General features: G+C 44.6%; 1 protein-coding gene across 2 annotated transcripts in view; it reads left to right on the top strand.

Annotated features, from left to right (window-relative positions):
• PHACTR3 (phosphatase and actin regulator 3) overlaps positions 1-17761 on the top strand; it is a 99874-nt gene that overhangs the window by 64517 nt on the left and 17596 nt on the right. For both annotated transcript variants that reach the window (XM_048321743.1, XM_048321744.1), the window contains exons 6-8: positions 1977-2241; positions 3185-3432; positions 7055-7208. In XM_048321743.1, coding sequence (XP_048177700.1) covers positions 1977-2241; positions 3185-3432; positions 7055-7208 — 667 coding nt within the window. The remainder of the gene's footprint in view (positions 1-1976; positions 2242-3184; positions 3433-7054; positions 7209-17761) is intronic.

Here is a 17761-nt window from a genome sequence, read left to right as displayed (position 1 = left end):
AACAAGCTGGTGTAAAGACGAAACAAAGTCTTCTCTTTTCCTGCTTTAGGGCTGAGCTGAACCCATGGTTCTTGCCCTGAGGAAACACAGACCCCTTCTCCCTGTGCAGAGGATAAAGTGGCTCAGGAAATGGTTTTGTCCATCCCCTCAGGCTGTGATTCAATGGGCAGCAATGATAATAAATGTCCTCTGTCCAATCTCCACCGTAGCACAAAATCAAAACTCCCTTGAGTACCAAACCCCATGTTTGCTCAGTGGAGCTCAGCTGTGTTCTGGCTGGAGCAGCCACCCTGAGCAGTGCAGGAGGAGCTCTGGGGTGGGAAGGTGTCTCAGGCATTGCACTTCAGGCACTGTGACACTTGGAGAAATGCCCCTGTGCTTTCAGACTTTGCAGATTTTAAACAGGGTAAGTTTTGGGCTAGTTTGAGGCCTGTCTCCTGTGTGCATAGAGATGGACAAAGCCATTGCTAAGGGTTCTGGGCTGGAGGGACACAAATGTGCACAAACAGCCCCAGAAATGAAAAAAGTAATGTTAGACCTTCCTTAGAACAAAAGAGATTTTATTGAGGATGCAGCTCTCCCTCCCCACTGAAGGATGCTCTTCTCACCCCACAAACAAGAAAAGAGACCAGGCTTAGTGTTGCCACACTCAGATTTTCAGTGTTAGACTTTGGTTATCACTTCGGGAGCTCTTCTTAAGCAAGCTTAAGAAAAGGCATGTTTTTGGTAACCCTTATGCAGGATGCTGGCTCTGAGAGGAGATATTTAATATCTGAAGTTAGTGGTTTTTACCCTCTCCAGTTGTCTAGCAAGTTAGCCTGCTAAGTGGAACCAAGTCCTTGTTACAGGACCTATTTCAGGATAATCCTGGCTTGAGCAGAAGTTTTTCTCTGCTATGAATGGAAGGATTTATCTCAAAAGTAAGCAGAAAAAAAGGAAAAATTACCTGAGAAAACACATTTGTACCAAAGCTGCACAAGCTGTGCCAGTTTAAATTCCTGTGTGAAGCACTAGGTGGCAACAAGGGACAAGAAATACTCTGGGATGAGGCACTCGCATTGCCTTTCTACACCCAGCTCGAGCTGCTGGTGTAACAACTCCGTATGCCAGAGGCTTGGGACAGGGATCTAGGGGGAGAGGGAAAAGGACTGCAGAACGGGAAGACTAAGCAGCATCTTTTCCAGGCCAGATGTTCAGTTATCCTAAGGGTGGGAAGCTACCAAATTTACAACCAGGGAAATGTCCACTGTGTTGCAGACTCAAATGCTAGGAAATGTTATGTATCAGTCTAAATGTATAACTCAACTCTAACTTCAGACAGAATGTTTACATTGCATAGAAAATACCTGAATCCGGGGGTAAAAAGAGGTTAGATTGCCCCACCCTTCTTTTTTCTTGTTGGTGCTCAATACCCCATCTTTCATTTGGATGTCTTTTGGTAAGTTTTGTTATGCAAACATTATCCTCATATTATAATGATTTTGGCATTTTCTCAACGGGCATATGAAAGACAGAGGTCTGAGCTGTGCAGCAGTCACAGAGCAGCAGCGAATAGACACTGGTACATTCTGTCCAGACTCAGAACCACGGGGCATAAATTTTAATACAGTCTGCCAGAGTCCAGCAGAGAAAATGCTGGATTGGAAAGGCACCACAGCCCAAGACTTTGGTGGTTAGGAGCAACAGTGTGGGCAAGCAAAAAATGCATTGGTGGGCTGGGAAAAAGGAGGATCTGATCCTGTGAGAAAGAGGGGAAGTGGAAGAGGCATCTATTTTGCTAGATTAAAGGTGTGGAGCGGTGCAGCAAGAGCATTTTGAACTCAGTTACTCAGCCAGTTACCTCACAGCAAGAGCAAAACATCACCATTTATCCTCTGTTCAGTATAACAAATGCATTTCAGTGCAGGCTCTGTGCAAAAAAAAAAAAAAGAAGAAAAGAGCACTGCACAGCCTCTTCCCTTTTTGTGTTTTGACAGTGGGAAGTGAAATGGATGACCCAGCCATGAAATCTCCTCCTTCCACCATCCTGAAGAACTATGTCATTGTTGGTTCCTCCCAAATCTCAGGACAAGCTGCCCTCTTCCACCCCTCTGGCCAGAAAAGCTCAGAGCCCCATGGCAGAGGCCAGGTAACAACGCCCACCGGTTCCCCTCACCTGGCTGCCGTTCATCTGCCTTTACCTCCCAGCAGAGTCATTGAAGAACTCCACAGGGCTCTGGCCACCAAACACCGGCAGGACAGGTACCTACAGCCTCCTGGCTCCAGGGCTGCATGAGGACACTCATCCCACCACATCCTTTTTCTTGGAAAATGTTCCTATCCCTGTTGTTAGAGTTTTAATTGCTCCTACAGCTTGCGGTTGCCTTCCTCGTGATGTCACTGCTTGGAACATCCATCCCTGGTTAAAGTGCTTAATTTGGCAGCTACTTCAGAGGATGTTCTTCCTTTATAGGGAGGCTACTGGGGCATGGAGTAGGTTTTCAAACAGATAGAGTAATGGGATAATCCTTGATCAAGTTAGAGTAGCAAAGGCACATCCTGCTCCAAGTACCAGCCCTCTACACATGAGAAATGCTGCAATATCTGTGTCTCTTGGCTGGCACAGGAGCACATACAAGATCCATTTTTAATACAAATACTTTTGGGAAGCACACTGGGTGCTTTATCTGGGTTTCATTATAAACCCTCCTGTATATCAGAGGAGGGCAGACATAACCTTTGCCGTCCCAGAGCTTTGGAGTGAAGTTGGTATCATTTCTCAGTTCCCTAACAACTACTGTCCCAGGGCACAGATTCACATGCTATCATTTCCAGGCCCTGTTAAACCTTTTTCATGATCATACAATATCATATGAATAGTCATGTTTTATGCCACGCATGTTTTATATTAGAAGGCCATGTTGTTGGGGGGTTTTTTAATCACTACAGTTTATCTTGTGACCATATATATCAAAGAAAAACATTTGTCACCACCCCTCCATATCTTATTTTAATGGCAGAGACAGGAAAGTAGATCCACATTAGCCATTCTCAACTTGAAAATGCCATCCTGTGTTGGTCCATGCTGAACTCCCTGCCCTGTCCTTTACGAGCTACAGGACATTTTTCTCATTCTCATATAAGTTTCTACTGCAGCAATAAAACAGTCTTTGTAAAAACTGGGCTGTGCATCTTCCACCCACAGCTTCCACGGAAGAGAAAGCAAAGGCTCTCCAAAAAAAAGAGTGGATGTCCGTCCCTCAAGAACATCGAGTATGGAGCGCAACAAGGAGAAGGAGAACTCGCTGAGTTATGGCAGCGACTCAGAAAACAAGAGGAACTCGGTTAAAGAGTCAGATGAGAACAAAGAAAACATGATCATGAACTCAGAGCTCAAGGAAGAGTCTGTTTTTTATCAGGATGAGGAAGTTTTGAACGACTCTGTTATTTCTGGTAAGGAAAGTCACTGTATTACAAAGACACACTCTCGCAGCTGAAGGGAATGCTCTAAAGGCAGCAGGCAACAGAAAATATTGAGAAGGGTAAATTCCTCTACTGTCACATCAACTGTTTGAAGGAATCCTGGTGAAAAGCTGAAGTTAAATTGGAGTCACAGTGATTGTGATTGTCCTGGCAGGTACTGCACACTGAGATGTATCACTGTGCTTTACCCTCTCAGTTACTGGTGCAGCCCTTGGACTGCTCTGTATGAACAGCAGCACTCTCAGACATCTCACTGTCAGTAGCCAGAGCTTTCTGTACACCCAGTGCCAATGCTGGTGGTGTTTTGGAATTTCAGGACTATTATTCCATGCAGTGATGGTACATGGAAAAGTGATTGAGACCAATCAATCTAGGAAGGACAAACATGTAGAGAAAATATCTTAAAGAATAAAGTTTGTCTCCATTTGGTCCATTTTACCCCTTCTTGAGACATATGGGGAATGCATTTTATAAACCTGTGCAATTATTTAAGTGAGCTTTGGCAAAATAATCAGCTCTCATTAGAAAATTTATTTTTCATTCAAGGTTTTAATGTTTTCCATGTTAGCAAGACAGATTCAATCTGAAATGAATCCTTCACTCTCTTCATGAATGCATTAAAAGAAGGCAGGCAGAGAACAATTAATCAAAAAATAATTGTTGTAGCAGATGAAAGATGAATTTTAAAAGATGTCTTTGAAAGCCTGAGCCAGCAGACAGGACACGAGTTCTGCTGCTGTGTCTTAAGACACCAAGTAACAGAACAGACTCCTGAGGTAAGGCAAAAGAAAAGAGTCCCTTGCCTAACTGCTGTGCATTTAAGGATAGCTTAAAACATAAAAACCACCTTTTAAGTTCTATTTTTTTTTCTGCCTACGTGTGTAAAAGTGGTCTCCTTTGATAAAAATTCCAAAAGCTAGAGGCAGGCAAAAAATATATTATCCCCTACAAGCAAAACCAAATCTGAATATTTTACTATTGAAGGTGAACCTCTCTATATTTAACAAATAATTATTCATGATTATGATGATAGGAGGATGCTGGTTATTGTAAAAGTTTCAGTGATATCTAGAAGCAGCTCTGGGCTTTCCACAATAAGTGCTTGAGTTTTGGAAAATGTCTGCAGTTGAAGGACAGTAGTGGTGTATTGGGGATGGCTGAGGTCAACTGAGAAAACCAGCTCTGTTTTAAAGATATTTTGGCTTTATCGTGGCTACAACAACACTGCTGCTCAGCACAGAGGATACTGAGCTCTGTGACTGATGTCCAGTTAGACAAGCTGGGACATTCCCAAGGCATTTCTGGTGCGGACACTGGGAAGCACTGCTGGTGCCAGCATTCACTCAAGTGAACCACTGAACCACTCCAGAGGTGCAGTAGTGACAGGAACAGCACCAGAACAATTCCCTAAACATCTCCAGATTCCTTCTGGTTTGAAAAAATCTGGGCTGGTTTCCAAGTCAGGGAGTAAAACTATCCATTAATCCCTGTACTCCCTTAGTGCATCAGCCACTGCCACCACAACAGGGCACACAGCCCTGTGGCTACAGGGAGGTACAGACAGGTCACAGATAACTCTGGAAAAAGTGAGGAATTATACCTTGGTTTTCCATTAGCATCCTACTCAATAAATTATTCTTTGAAACCTCCGAAAACTCAAGGCAAGATGAGCTTAAAAATCAGCATTACTAGAATGTAGCCCACAACTGATAACTGGTGCAATCAAGGTCTGTCCGGCATCAGGCAGTGTTAGGATTTGCTTTTTAATTGATAGAACAGTGAATATGAGAAAAAGAACAGTAAACATACAGGAAATTAAATGTCATGATTCTACTGAATTAAACCAGGAAGTTTTTGCAGGAACCTGCAGCCCTAACATGAAAAGGGTATGAATTTCACAAGCATTTCTTGTTGACCTAGCTGAGGTGTGATAACCCATGAAACAATCCAGCCAAGATTCTGCCTGAGATAGATGGTCATGGGACAGACTGGCGCTGAACGTGCCTGACTGACCAGGAAAAATAACCCTTAGGAAGAGAATACTTCAATAAGGGTGTTTGCAGGTTCAGTTTGTTCTGAGGTAGTGATCAGGAAGGAATTTGTCTCAGGGTGCTGAAAATGGATGTGGGGAAAACTAGCTTGGGGCTTCATTTTCTCTTCGTTCTCTAGTTTTGTTTGGTTCACATGCACTTATTCTCTTTTAATATTTAAATTTTGCATGTATACTTGCATTTGAACCTGTTCTGGTAAATTATGTTTCATTATGAATAGCCCACCTTTGATTGACAGATGGAGCTGACACCATTAATTAGGATTTTGACCGCACTTCCTTTAAAGTCAATGACAACAATCTTATAGATTATATCACTTTCCATGCCCCCAAGGTGTCCTGCCCTGCCCTGGGACACACTGCACTGGCCAGTGCTACAGATCCCGTGGCCTGGACACACAGAGCTCCTTGTTCGTGTGCAGGCTCTCCACAGAAACCTCCTGACATGGCCAAATTCCCTATAACATACTTTAACATACTCAAGTGAGACTGGGAACATGTGCAGGGATACCCAGGAGTTTTCTAGCCCCGAAAGTCCTTCAGGTTGTTTCCAGCAGGAATTCTGTTGGTTCCTGTGCACCCACTCCCAGCGTGGTGGAGGCTGGAGAAACCTTGTCAGAGTCCCAAGTCTGTGGCTTTGTGAGCCAAATGCTCCTGCTGGAGTCAGATACTCAGTTAGCAGAAGGCTCCATGTGGCAGCAGCCAAATCATTTAACTTCCCTGCCCATCTGTTAAATGTATATCTGCTACTTCAGACAGGGCTGTGTGGTTTAATTTAATTAATGCTTGCAACAGACTGTGAGAGCATTTCAAGGAGGGTGCTAAATAAGGGCACAGCTTTTAGGCTCCAGAAAGGGGTTTTGAGCTGATTATGGTTTCTAAAAAGTTTAACTTTAGACCACTGCAACTCTCAAGAGATTTTTCACTGCTCACACAGGGAGACCAAAACTACTCTATCCCACTCTTGCCAACCAGTAGATGTGGGAAGGAGGTTGTACAGACTCCTTCCCTCTGCATAAAGAAAGTTGAGATCAGTGGTGATAATAATAATGGAGGTCCACAGATCCCAAGCAAATAAAACCCCAGTATTTGGGGATGAGAACCTATTTAGGATTTAGAGTCTTGTCAACCTCCAGAGCATCCTTTAAAAAATAGACTTTAATCCTATCTCAAATGCCAAACAAAAATACCAATTAAATGTCATTTTCTTTAAAAACGAGGTGACCTTCTGTAGAAAAGGTGAAACATTAAATTAAAAAGAAACCAAACCATTTAAAGCAAAAAGGAACCAAAACAAATTAACCTCCCTATTACACACGGTGCCCCCAAGATGAAACAAAGATTTAACTGCAGCTCCTGCATGCCCTGAGGAATATGTTCCCTCTGCATTTGTGGTGGTTTTGTGTCTGAGCCCTGCTCAGCTGTAGTGCTGCTCTTGCACATGGATCACTGCTACTCTGTGCCACCCCTGCTCTCCAGAAGTTCCTGTTTCATCCCCAGGAGCTGCCTTTCTAATAACTTTCCTTTCAATGCATGTCCCAGGTACTTTGCCAAGAAAATGCAAGAAAGAACTGCTGGCAGTAAAACTACGGAACAGACCAAGTAAGCAGGAGCTGGAAGACAGGAATATTTTCCCAAGGAGAACAGATGAGGAAAGACAGGAAATCCGGCAGCAAATTGAAATGAAACTCTCAAAGTAAGTGCTGTGAATGAGAACAGGGAGAAGCCTCCTTTTACAATGGAGCATCCTCTGAGTCCTGTCAGATGAGACACTGTCACCCCCCCCGGTCCATTTCCTGCAGGGAACCATCCACAAGCCAATACAGCACATTTTCAGCTGTCAATCAGCCACAGGAAAAAAAGTCTTAACTCCCTCCTTAGTCAGGATTGCCTTGATTTCAAGGGAAAGCAAGATAGAAGTCAATTTGGAGACAAAATCCTGCCAAATCTACCTGCAGCTCTGCTGCTGCAATCAAGATTTGGAGGTCCTTCAGAAAACCCAGTGCTTTAACAAAAATAGTAATATAATTATTTATCAACCTGATTTGGCTTTGTCAGCTCTAGCTGAATGTGAGGCTAAAAGCAATTGTTAGAGCTGCACACTTAGCAAGGGAAAGCTGCTGTCTTGGTGGCTGCACTGGTGCTTTAAGGCAGAAGCAGCATTGCCCTCACCTGGGGAAGGTGCCTGTGTAAGTCCAGCTGCAGGCACAGCAGGGATGCTCTGGTTTTGGTCAGTAACCAGGGCAACAGAGGAGAGCTGTGAGAGAAACAGCATCACTGTGGCGTGTAGCCTAAAGCAAAGACTGAAGGTAACCAGGAGGCTCACACTGCACCATTTGGTTTTTGTGTGTGCCTTTTTTAAGAGCTGTATTTGGATATCTGCAGACATGAATATTTTAGAGGAGACAAAGTGGATTTTTAAATAATCTGTGCCGTGCTGCCCACACGGGGACAGCGAGCGCTGCTCACCGCCAAAATGCTTGGAATCAAATTGAGAAACATGAATAGAAGCTCATTTTCAAGGCTTATTAAATATTAATATCTCAAGCCTCTCCTGAAAGAAACATTTATTGATATTTAGACTAACTCATCCATGTACATGCTTTTGATTAAACTTTACCTCTGGGGACAGGGAATGAGAACAAGTGTGTGGATCAGAGCACAAGTCCTAACGGACCGGAGTTTATGGAGGAGAACATCTCTGCCACCACCACCCCTGCCCTCAGCTAAGGAATGAGCTGCTGAGGAACACAGAGGAGGTTTTGAGTGCCCTTCATGGTGCCCCTGCAACAGCAGAGATGGAGTTATGGTCCCTCCAATCTCAGTGGGTGCACAGCAGCACTTTGCACCTGAAGGGGAGCAGTGCTTTGTGCCAGGGGCTGCACAGCTCAGTGCAGGTGGCAGACCCTGCCACACAAAGCACGTACATCCAGACAAGTAGAAAAGATCTCACTACAGTCTACATTAACTTCCAAGAGTTACAGAGTGGATTATAGGTGTGTCCCATTAGTAACCATCACTTTTGGAAGGGAAGATGGGCCTTGATCATCCTGACTTTGCAAGCCTTGTGTATTCATTCCAGGGAAACACGTCACATTGCGCCCAATATTGTTAACTCCATTATTTTAGCCATTTAATCATTCCTAAGATCTCTTCATACATCAAAGGCCGAATTTGATTGCTCTAAAATGCCACCCTACTGCATCCCTAAAATCAAGTTCAACCATCACAAAGTATTCACTGAATGAGAAGATTGTGTCATATCCAGCCCCATCTCATATTGCTGAAATGCCTGGAAGGTCACATCTCTTCTCAGCCCTGCCTGACTTCTCTTAGTATGAAAGGTCTGATGGAATCGCAGCTTCAGGTGCTGTAACTACAAGATTTATCCCTTTCTTTCCATTTACCATTTATCTTGCTTAATAATGAGCCTAAAGAATTATTGTAAGGGATGCATTCCTAGAGTCAAATGTCAGTACAAGGACTTGCAGAGGACACTTCTGGACAGGTGAAAGGGGCTGGTCCTGACCAGAAGGCAGGAAATTTACTGTCTGTAGGTGAATGCAGCTAAGGGAGCCTCCCCTTCCTGCTGTGATCTCATGCAACAATCTGGGCTGCAGCCCATCAGTGTCACTGGTGAAGTCTAGAGAATGGCTAAAAGCCATCTTTGTTCCAAATGCTGGAAGTCAGGCCTTAATTTGGTTCCTTCTTCCTGGAACATGGAAGATTGAGCGCATTTCGGGGAACAGACGGCGCAGAGATTGCTGGAATAGCCAGGAAAGGCAAAACAGACTGGGAGCAGTCTCCCACACAACTTCCAGCGCATATGTGCTGGCAGAGCTCAGCTCAGCTCTTAACTCATCCACCAGAATAGAACATGACCATGCAAACAAGCTCAGGTGGTGGATGAATGCAAGAAAATATTTACAACACCAGGAAAAGCAAGTGGGTGTACAAAAAAACCAAACAGCCAACCAACAAAGTTAAAACGAATTCTGGCAAAAGCCAAAGATCCCAAGTCATAGAGATACCCCTTTGGAGTTTCTGACTAGGACTCACCTCACAAAACCCAGGCCACCCCAGAGCCCACGCTCAGAGCACAGCCTGGCTGTGGTGCAGAAATGAAACCAAACTGGGAAGAGTGAAATTCTTGGATGAGATTTTGAGGTGTTTACACTCATTCATTTCACTGGTACTTGTGCAGCACAGTCTCTGTGTGACAACTTGGAGGTTTATAGCTAAGGAATGTAGTGCTGGGGTGGGAAGTGCTGCCTGGGAAGTGGGATCCAGCAGAAATGTCTGTTCTCTGCAGGGCTTTGCCACTCCCTGTGCAGAAAAGAGCAGCACGTTGCTGCTGCTGCTCTGATAGTAACACTCGGATAACAGCAAATCATGAATCCACGTGTACCATCAGGCTATAGATCTGTGTTTAGCACAAAGAATAATCTATGGGCATATTAGCAAGTAGTTATTCAATGGCTGACTGCATAAGAATGGCTCATAACCAGGCAGTTGTTAACAGGGTCGATATTTTTCAGCACAGTTGCAGGGTTTGATGGTCTGTAGCTGTCTAGAAAATTGCCTCAGCCCCACAGCTAACATAGCCTCACTCTGTGCTCTGGAAGGAAAGATGCACTGACATACATAATGTGTAAAATACACAAAATAATTGTGTTTATATAGCTTTAAAAATGGGGAGACAAAAGAATAGCATCCTCTCAAAACCTCTGTATTATTGGAATGGTTCTGGTTGTAACACATTTCAGCAGTAGCTGTGAACCTGCTGAGAAAAGCAACTCTCTTCTATCACTCTGATGAGTGTTTATGAAGTCAAAGCTAAAACCCCTTTTTTTCCTTCACTTTTCCACTCATTCCATCTCAAAAGGGAGAGTGGGAAATTCTGTATTTTGAGCCAAATTCTACTTTTACAGAGTGCAAATCCACTGACTCCGGATTCATTATCGACTGACAGCAGCGTGAGGAGAGATTCCAGGATTTATGCGCATCGCTGCTTTTGAAAAGTGTAATTCCTGTATTTCGTGCTCCCAGCCAATTTAATCTACCACTTGTTGCCGTGGAAACATGCACTTTTCCCTCCTCCTCCATCCAAAATGGCAATATTCCAGTTTTCCCTGTGCTGTAGTGCTTCTCTTACTAATCCATACATCCCCATGCGCCAGAGCGTGGTGTACACTTGGAGTACTCTACTGTGCATTAGGCAACATGGCTCCCAACAGGTCTTGGCTCCATTATCATGTGTTCAGAGCACAGATAATAAGCCCTCAATGGAATTCAGTGAATTGAGAGCTCTTTGTGTCATGAGGCAGAAAAGACATTTGCAAGTATGACTGTTTGCAGTATCTGCTTCCTGTCTCACAGACACACTTTGCTCTAGAAGGGGTTTCAGCGGAAACCTGGGGGAGTGAAAGACTTGCTAGACTGAAGGGTGACTCGAGAAAAGGTTGTTTCATTAAATTTGATATCTGGCTGTTTAGAAAGTTGATGTTTGAAGTGCCTGGGTGGCTTGTGCTTCTCGAGAATGCCTCATACAACCACAGTTAAAGACACTCCAGTATGACTTAATGTCTCGATGAAAACACGAATTCCCAGAAAAGATTATACTTGTAATATTCACTTCATGTGCTGCTCCTTGGGTATTTGTACAAGTAGACACGATGGGTGAAGTGGCACTTAAAAGATGATAGAGGGAGGAATTAAGATACAAAAACGTGGGCAGAGGAGTCAGACAGGAAGAACAAAGGGTTTGTGTACACAGAGAGGAGCCCAAACTTGAGCACCTAAAGCTGATCTTGACCACACTGAAAATCTTGGCTTGGCTAAGTGGATGATGCTAGGGCAAGGTCTCCTGGCAACATAAAGGGAAAAGGAGGCATCTTTATTCAGTCATTACCACAACTGGAATCTGTAGTTGTGGTGCTGCCCTGAGGTTCCTGGAGAGGCATTTTCGAGTTGACTCACCCAGGAACTGCGGATGTAGCTAAAAGCTCACCTAGATGAGACCCTGGTTTGTCCCTCAGGTAACAGAGCATGAAGTTCACAGTGCTGCTGGAGACAGAACAATACCAGGCAAATAGCACTTCAGACTGGCAGCCTAAAAGCAAAACAGCACCATAGCTCAACACGGAGCACTCACAAGGACAATTTTACCTTCTGATGACACAAAAGCTGTACCATGTTTCCCAAGGACAGCAAGTCCAGTGCCACTTCCTCACAGAAATGTCTCAGTTCAGCTTTGCTCACTGAAAAGGCATCAGCCCTCCAGACTGAGACATTCAGCAGGGAGCTGGGCTGAATGCACAGAACTTTGGGGAACATTGTGTTTAGATTGACCAAAAAAAGCCGTGTGTGGGTATGCATACAAACTACTGGTAGCCCTAATGCAGAAGTTTAGGACATGCTGAACTGAGCCCAGCCTAAGCTCATTTGAAGATTAGCCAGGTTTTTTTGATGAATCTCCAACTGTGCTCCAACTCCCGGTCACTGGACTAAAAACCAGGGAACTGCCCTAATTTCAGAAGGCTGGGAAGGCTTGACGCAGATTCCTTCTAGAGGCAGAAAGGCAGGGAGTAGGTACAAAGAACAGATCAGCTGTCAGCACTAATTAGCTGTGTACAATTTAATGCATTTCGTTATTGGGCAGGAATCATCCAGGTAAGCATCTCGCTGATGCTAAAAATAACCCCAGCGAGCGCAGCGTGGGCGTGTGTGCAAGGCTCAGCCCCTCACATGAGGCAGAAGCTAAATATAGAGCCACAATTTAATTCTGTGGGTGTGTGGGAGCCCAGGGAGTCTCCCATCTCCTCGCTCTGCTCCAGACAGCAGACGTGATGCTGGCAGGGGGACAGCTGGGGGCTGCTGTCAGACCTGCACATGGCTGCAGGATTTTAATAAGAGCTTGCACAGCACCCATGTCCTCGGTGAGGATTTGGGATTTTTTGAATGTTTTGCCCCTTTTCAGTTATGGCCTCTGCTTTTCAGGCTATGGAAAAGCAAGATACTGTGAGGGATGGGGGGGAGCAGTAGGAAGAATGGAGGAGGTGCAAGTGGAGCTGAGATTTTTTTGGGGCTGTCTCAAGGATTAAGATGTCCAGGTCCCAAGGCATTAATATTCCCTATGCTCTTCCTTGGTGTCAGGCAGTGCCACACAGCTGGAACCCTGCTGTGAACACAGTGACAGCACTGGCCTGGTCAAGGAGCTGAGGGTGGGTAGTGTTTGCTGCTAGAGCTCCTGAGACTGCCTTCAGTGGTAAAAATCAGGAGGAATGGGAGAAGACTCAAGTGTCATTAAGGTCTCCAAGCAATGAGTAAGTTCAGCCTCCTGTTTACAGGGCTTTTCAAGTCCAAGGGAGCTGCAGTGCAGTTCAAATAAAGCATTAGAGAGGATTCAAGTACATCTGTACATGCTGTACCTGGACTACGCTGTCCCCTTGTCTAAAGGACTGAAAAAGGTTTGTTCCTTTCAGGTATTAAACTCCAAGAATAGAATGAACCTTACTAACACCAATCCCTGGTCAGGAGGGGAGGTAAACCCAACCTCCCTGAGTGTGTGATCATACTCTGGACAGCAGCCCTTGAACCAGAGGTGCTTCCTTGCTTCAGCAGCACTTGCACAATTAATTATGGAGCACCCTGTCAGCTCTGGGCAAGAGCTGTGATCTGCAGCTGAACCAGAATGAGCAATTTGCTGTCTCAGATCAGCCCACAGCTTGTCTGGCAAGAATTTTTGAACACACTAATTCATTTATAAAGGGTTGAAACAGGGTTGTCTTAAGCCTGTGTTATTTTCTGGTTTGAACACATGCACACAACCCAGAGCTGTTCTCAGTGCAGGATTGTACTGCTGAGGATTCAACATTCACCTCCTGCTGAAAATGGGGGTATTTGTGCAAACAAACATGAGGCAGCGTCACTGCAGAGGCAGTAAATTCTGCCAGGGGACAGAATAAAGTTCCAAATTCCCAGGGCACAGCTGATTAAAGATTGTCTTCTGGGAAGACACTATCTCCTTGCACTGCTCTGTTTTACTTCCCTGACTCCAGTGCTGGGAATTCCTAATCAAACCTGTTTTGCACAGCACAGTGAAGGCAAGGGCAGCAGGTCAGAGCACAGCAGGCAAGGGAAGAGCAGAGCAGCAGGTGGAAACACAGATAGGAATATACAGGGCCTTTTCTGGGACACAGAGTCAATTCCTCAAATAGATCTGGCGTAAGTGGCACAAGTGAAACTAGAAATAAAAAAATCAGAGTGCAGAAAGCTGTAAAGTATCACAGAGGAGCATAATTACATAAGTAAACTTACAGGAAAACTGCTAAAGCAAGTGCAATTGAATAAGAAAAAAGCCTTTTGGGGAAGAAAACAGTGCACTTGTTTTGCCCTGCCAACCCGCCCACAAACAGGAGCACATGCTCAGCTCAGATCCCTTCCCAGAAATTGGGCACCTCCACATGCCTGAAGATCTGGGCTCTACCCCTGTGGTGAGACAAGCAGTCATAAACCAAAGTGGAAATGCATGAATTGCTAGTAATATTCTGTAATGCTTCACCTTACACTGGATTCTGATTCAGGTCCTTGAGCTGATGTGGGCGTGCAGCACAAGTAATTACACAAAGAAATTGCTTTAATTTAATTTGCAGATCTTAATCGATAGAGACCAAAGTAAAGCTGCTCTGGTTGTCACAGTGATTTGTGCTGTTGAGGGATGAAAACCTGACCAGAACAAGGGGCTGTAACAGTTGTGAGCTCCTGATAACCCAAGGGTTGGGCAGGGAGGGATTCAGGTATGCACAGTGCCAGCCCTCACTCTGTATAGGCATGGTCACTGTGTCACTGAGATGATTTAGGATTAGATTTTTTTGGGTTAGATCTGTTAATGATTTCAGGAAAAGTGTTTTCTGCACTTAAAGCCAAGCACTTACTTCACTTAGCTGGAACAGAAGCCAGATGGGATGGACAGTGTGTATCTGAAAGGCTATGAACTGTATAAGCACAGTCTCAGCCAGAATGGGGTTTGGCTGCATGTTTTTTAACACATCCATCTCAGATGTGCCACTTGAAAGCATTTCAGAACAAAAGAGAGGGAGGAAGTTTTGGTGCTGTGTTGGTTCTCCCCCCACTTGCCTTTTAAACCTAAGCAAATTTTTATGCAGACTGGATATAAATGTCCCCGTGACTGTTGCAGTGAATTGCCTGCAGAATACCTAAATGGGTACTTCTCCCACAAAATCTGAAATGTGGCTTAGTTTGGAGAAAAAGAACCTCCTTCCTGTGCAGAGCCACAGCTGCACACCCTGTCCCTGAGGGCAGAGCACTGTGTTATCCCTGGTTTATGGGGAGGGTTCTCAGATGAATCACCTGCACCTTCCCATGAAGAACTTGATCATATTTTTGGGCTCTCTTCCAAGAAAACTGTGTCTCAGTACATGTGTTCCAAGGAAACTGTAATTCATACCCTGCAGTTCCTGGTTCACCACATTGAGAGTTACTACAGCTCCCTCCTCCCGCAGCTCTGAGCACAACTTCCGTAGCCTGGTTCATTCAGGATCTCAGTTCCTCCAGGAATTGGAGGCTTGGGCTTGCTGCTTTCAAATAAAACAAACTGGGTCCGTCTAGCACAATATCTTTTTGAAATAACTTCAGAGAAGGTGAGGGGGGAGAAAAATGAAAGAAATAAATACTTAGAAAATAGGAAGTGGGGGAAGGAGAGAAAACAGGTCAGAACAGAAGGTCACTGATTTTCCTCAACCACTGCTCAAAAGATGATGTGCAATTGTATCAATTATTAAAACATGGCTCTAGCTAAGTCTCTTTGATTGCATTGCCAGTGCCCTTCTGACAAGCTGCAGCTGTATAATCAGGTCTTGGGAGCTACTTGAGTCAACCAGAGCACTGCAAGTTTCCTTCGGTATCTGTTTTTCAGGATAATGAACTCATCCAAGTGGCCAGCACACTTCCTTGACCTCCCCAGACTCTGGAGAGTGTTTTTTCCCCCTGAAAAAAGCACTCTTATTTTCCATCTTTTCCTTTAGCTCTCACATGTAACACACCAGAAAACAAACAAGCAAACAAAAATAAGGACTCCCAGTTTTATCAATCCATGCTCATGTTTTTATCCAGTGAAATTAAGAAGAAATGGACCACACCTTTGGAGATTCCACTTCGTGTGGAAGTCCCCTTATACAGAGGGTATCAAGGCAACTGGGAAACAAGAACCAGCTAGTTGGCAAAATCTGAGTCTTAAAGCACTTTAGAAACAGATACTTCAATCTAGTTAGTCCATTGTTCTGCAAAGATGTGTCAGTTATTTTGTTTTCTTAAAGCTATATAGAATACTACTTGGGCCAGAGCCAAAGAGCAGAATAAAACCCGAGTGCCTCACTGTGGAAGAAAAACCTCTCAAAACCAGGACTGCGTGGCTCACAGATGAAGCACCAGTGTCATTTTCTTGAGATGATCATATTCATTAAGCAAATTAAATTCTGAATGAATTAATACTTCATTAGTTTCTCAGAAATTATGTTAAAAAAAAAAAATTAAAGCCAGGCCCTGTCAGCAGTCTCTGCAGAAAGCAGCTGGCCTGTTGCACAGAGATGGGGCTAATTCGAGGGTGTCTGCAAAAGCCATATTCTGGCCAGGCTACACTGCAGCCTTGTTATAATCATCACTGGGAGTGGCTGCAGCACTTCCAAATACCACCCAGCTGGGGAAAAATCCTCCTTCTCAAGAAGAGGTTAAACAAACCAGGACTAATGTGGTAAAGGAAGTTATATTTATGGGCGTTGTGCAGTTAAGTTTACAGAAATCCCTTTATCAGCCTGTTTACACCATAAAGGAAAAAGGTGACAGGGAATGATGTGTGTGGAAATGCCAAGCTTAGGTCTGCAAGGGGGATGGGAGCAGGAGGCTCAGGGTTAGCAGGGAGTTTTGGTAGAGCAGAGGACCAGCACTCCAGTGCTGTGACCTGCTGTGCATCAGCTGCAGACCCCAGGAAAATCAGCGTCTGAGGGAGGGCATGTGCACAGAGCCAAGGCCTGTTTGAGCTCTGAGGAGTCACTGCCAGCTTCCACAGCTCTGCCTGGCCTTCCCCAACCCAGCAGTCCCTCCTCAGGCAGGAGACAACTTCAAGGACAATCACAGAGGTGGCACAATGGGATCCTTTCCCAAGAACACTCACAAAGGTTTTGTGTGGCAGCCTTGAGCTTTGTTAGTGAGAGACAGTGCGTGTTGTACCACAACAAATCACAGTTGTAACATCCAAAGTTAATGTTACATAATTGAATTCTTACATTTTATTCAATTGAGGAATCTGGATTTCAGAAGTTCAGAATATTCTGCTGTATTTGCCAGCAAATTCTGTTTGGATTTACGTGACCAAAACTAAACATAGGATCCTAAACAAAGTTAAGGAGGGTTCCAGAAAGCAGACAGAATATGAGGATGACGTTTTAAAATTCAAATCCTGCCTGTATTTTCCTGTAAGTTAGCCTGTCTGCAGAGCTCAGTATTACACTTTGTGGCATCGAGTGACAAGTCATACTCCTCACCCAGTCCAATTTAAAAACAAAGAAAAACAGAATTACTGAAATACCATTTGCAGAGGGAAGTGAATAAATTCCCAGAGGGGCTGCAAATCTGGTTTTTCAGACAAGACAGTTTGCCACATTCTCCTGTTCTGTACAACAGAGATAACCATATAGAACAGCTTTGCAGAGCATTGTGAGAGCTGCTGCTGAAAGAACTACAAAACTGATGCTTATTGAGACCAGGGGACTCGAACCCCTACAGACTGTTTGGGCCACATCTTTGAGCTATCAACAGAATTTCTCATTTCACTCTGCACTGAGAGCAGGAACACTCTGTATTCAAAAATCAACAGATGAACCTCAAGAGAAACTTGGAAAAAATAGATGGGAGTGCAGTAAAAAGCAGGATTCGGAGCCTGCTGTGGGCAAAGGCTGTGTGGCTCTGGCCAGCCAAGGTTAGTGACAGTGGGAGGCCAAGCTGTTGGTCTAACTCTGTCCTGGAAAACGCTGGGCCAACAATAGTGTGCATGAGAGAAACAGAAAATCGTACAGCAGATGGTGAAATGCTGTCTGAAGGCAGGGATATCCCATCTTTTTGGAGATGCTGTGTGGGTGAGTGACAGGCGAGAACTAGAAAGTACTTGCCTTGCCAGGGGGAGCGTTCCCAGAGAGATTCCTGCAGGCTGGGAGCAGGTGTGCAGCCACACAC

This window comes from Corvus hawaiiensis, chromosome 17 (assembly GCF_020740725.1).
Source record: "Corvus hawaiiensis isolate bCorHaw1 chromosome 17, bCorHaw1.pri.cur, whole genome shotgun sequence".
Classification (NCBI taxonomy): Eukaryota; Metazoa; Chordata; class Aves; order Passeriformes; family Corvidae; genus Corvus; species Corvus hawaiiensis.
Note: the sequence above shows the minus strand (reverse complement) of the source record. Positions and strands in the feature narration are given on the sequence as shown.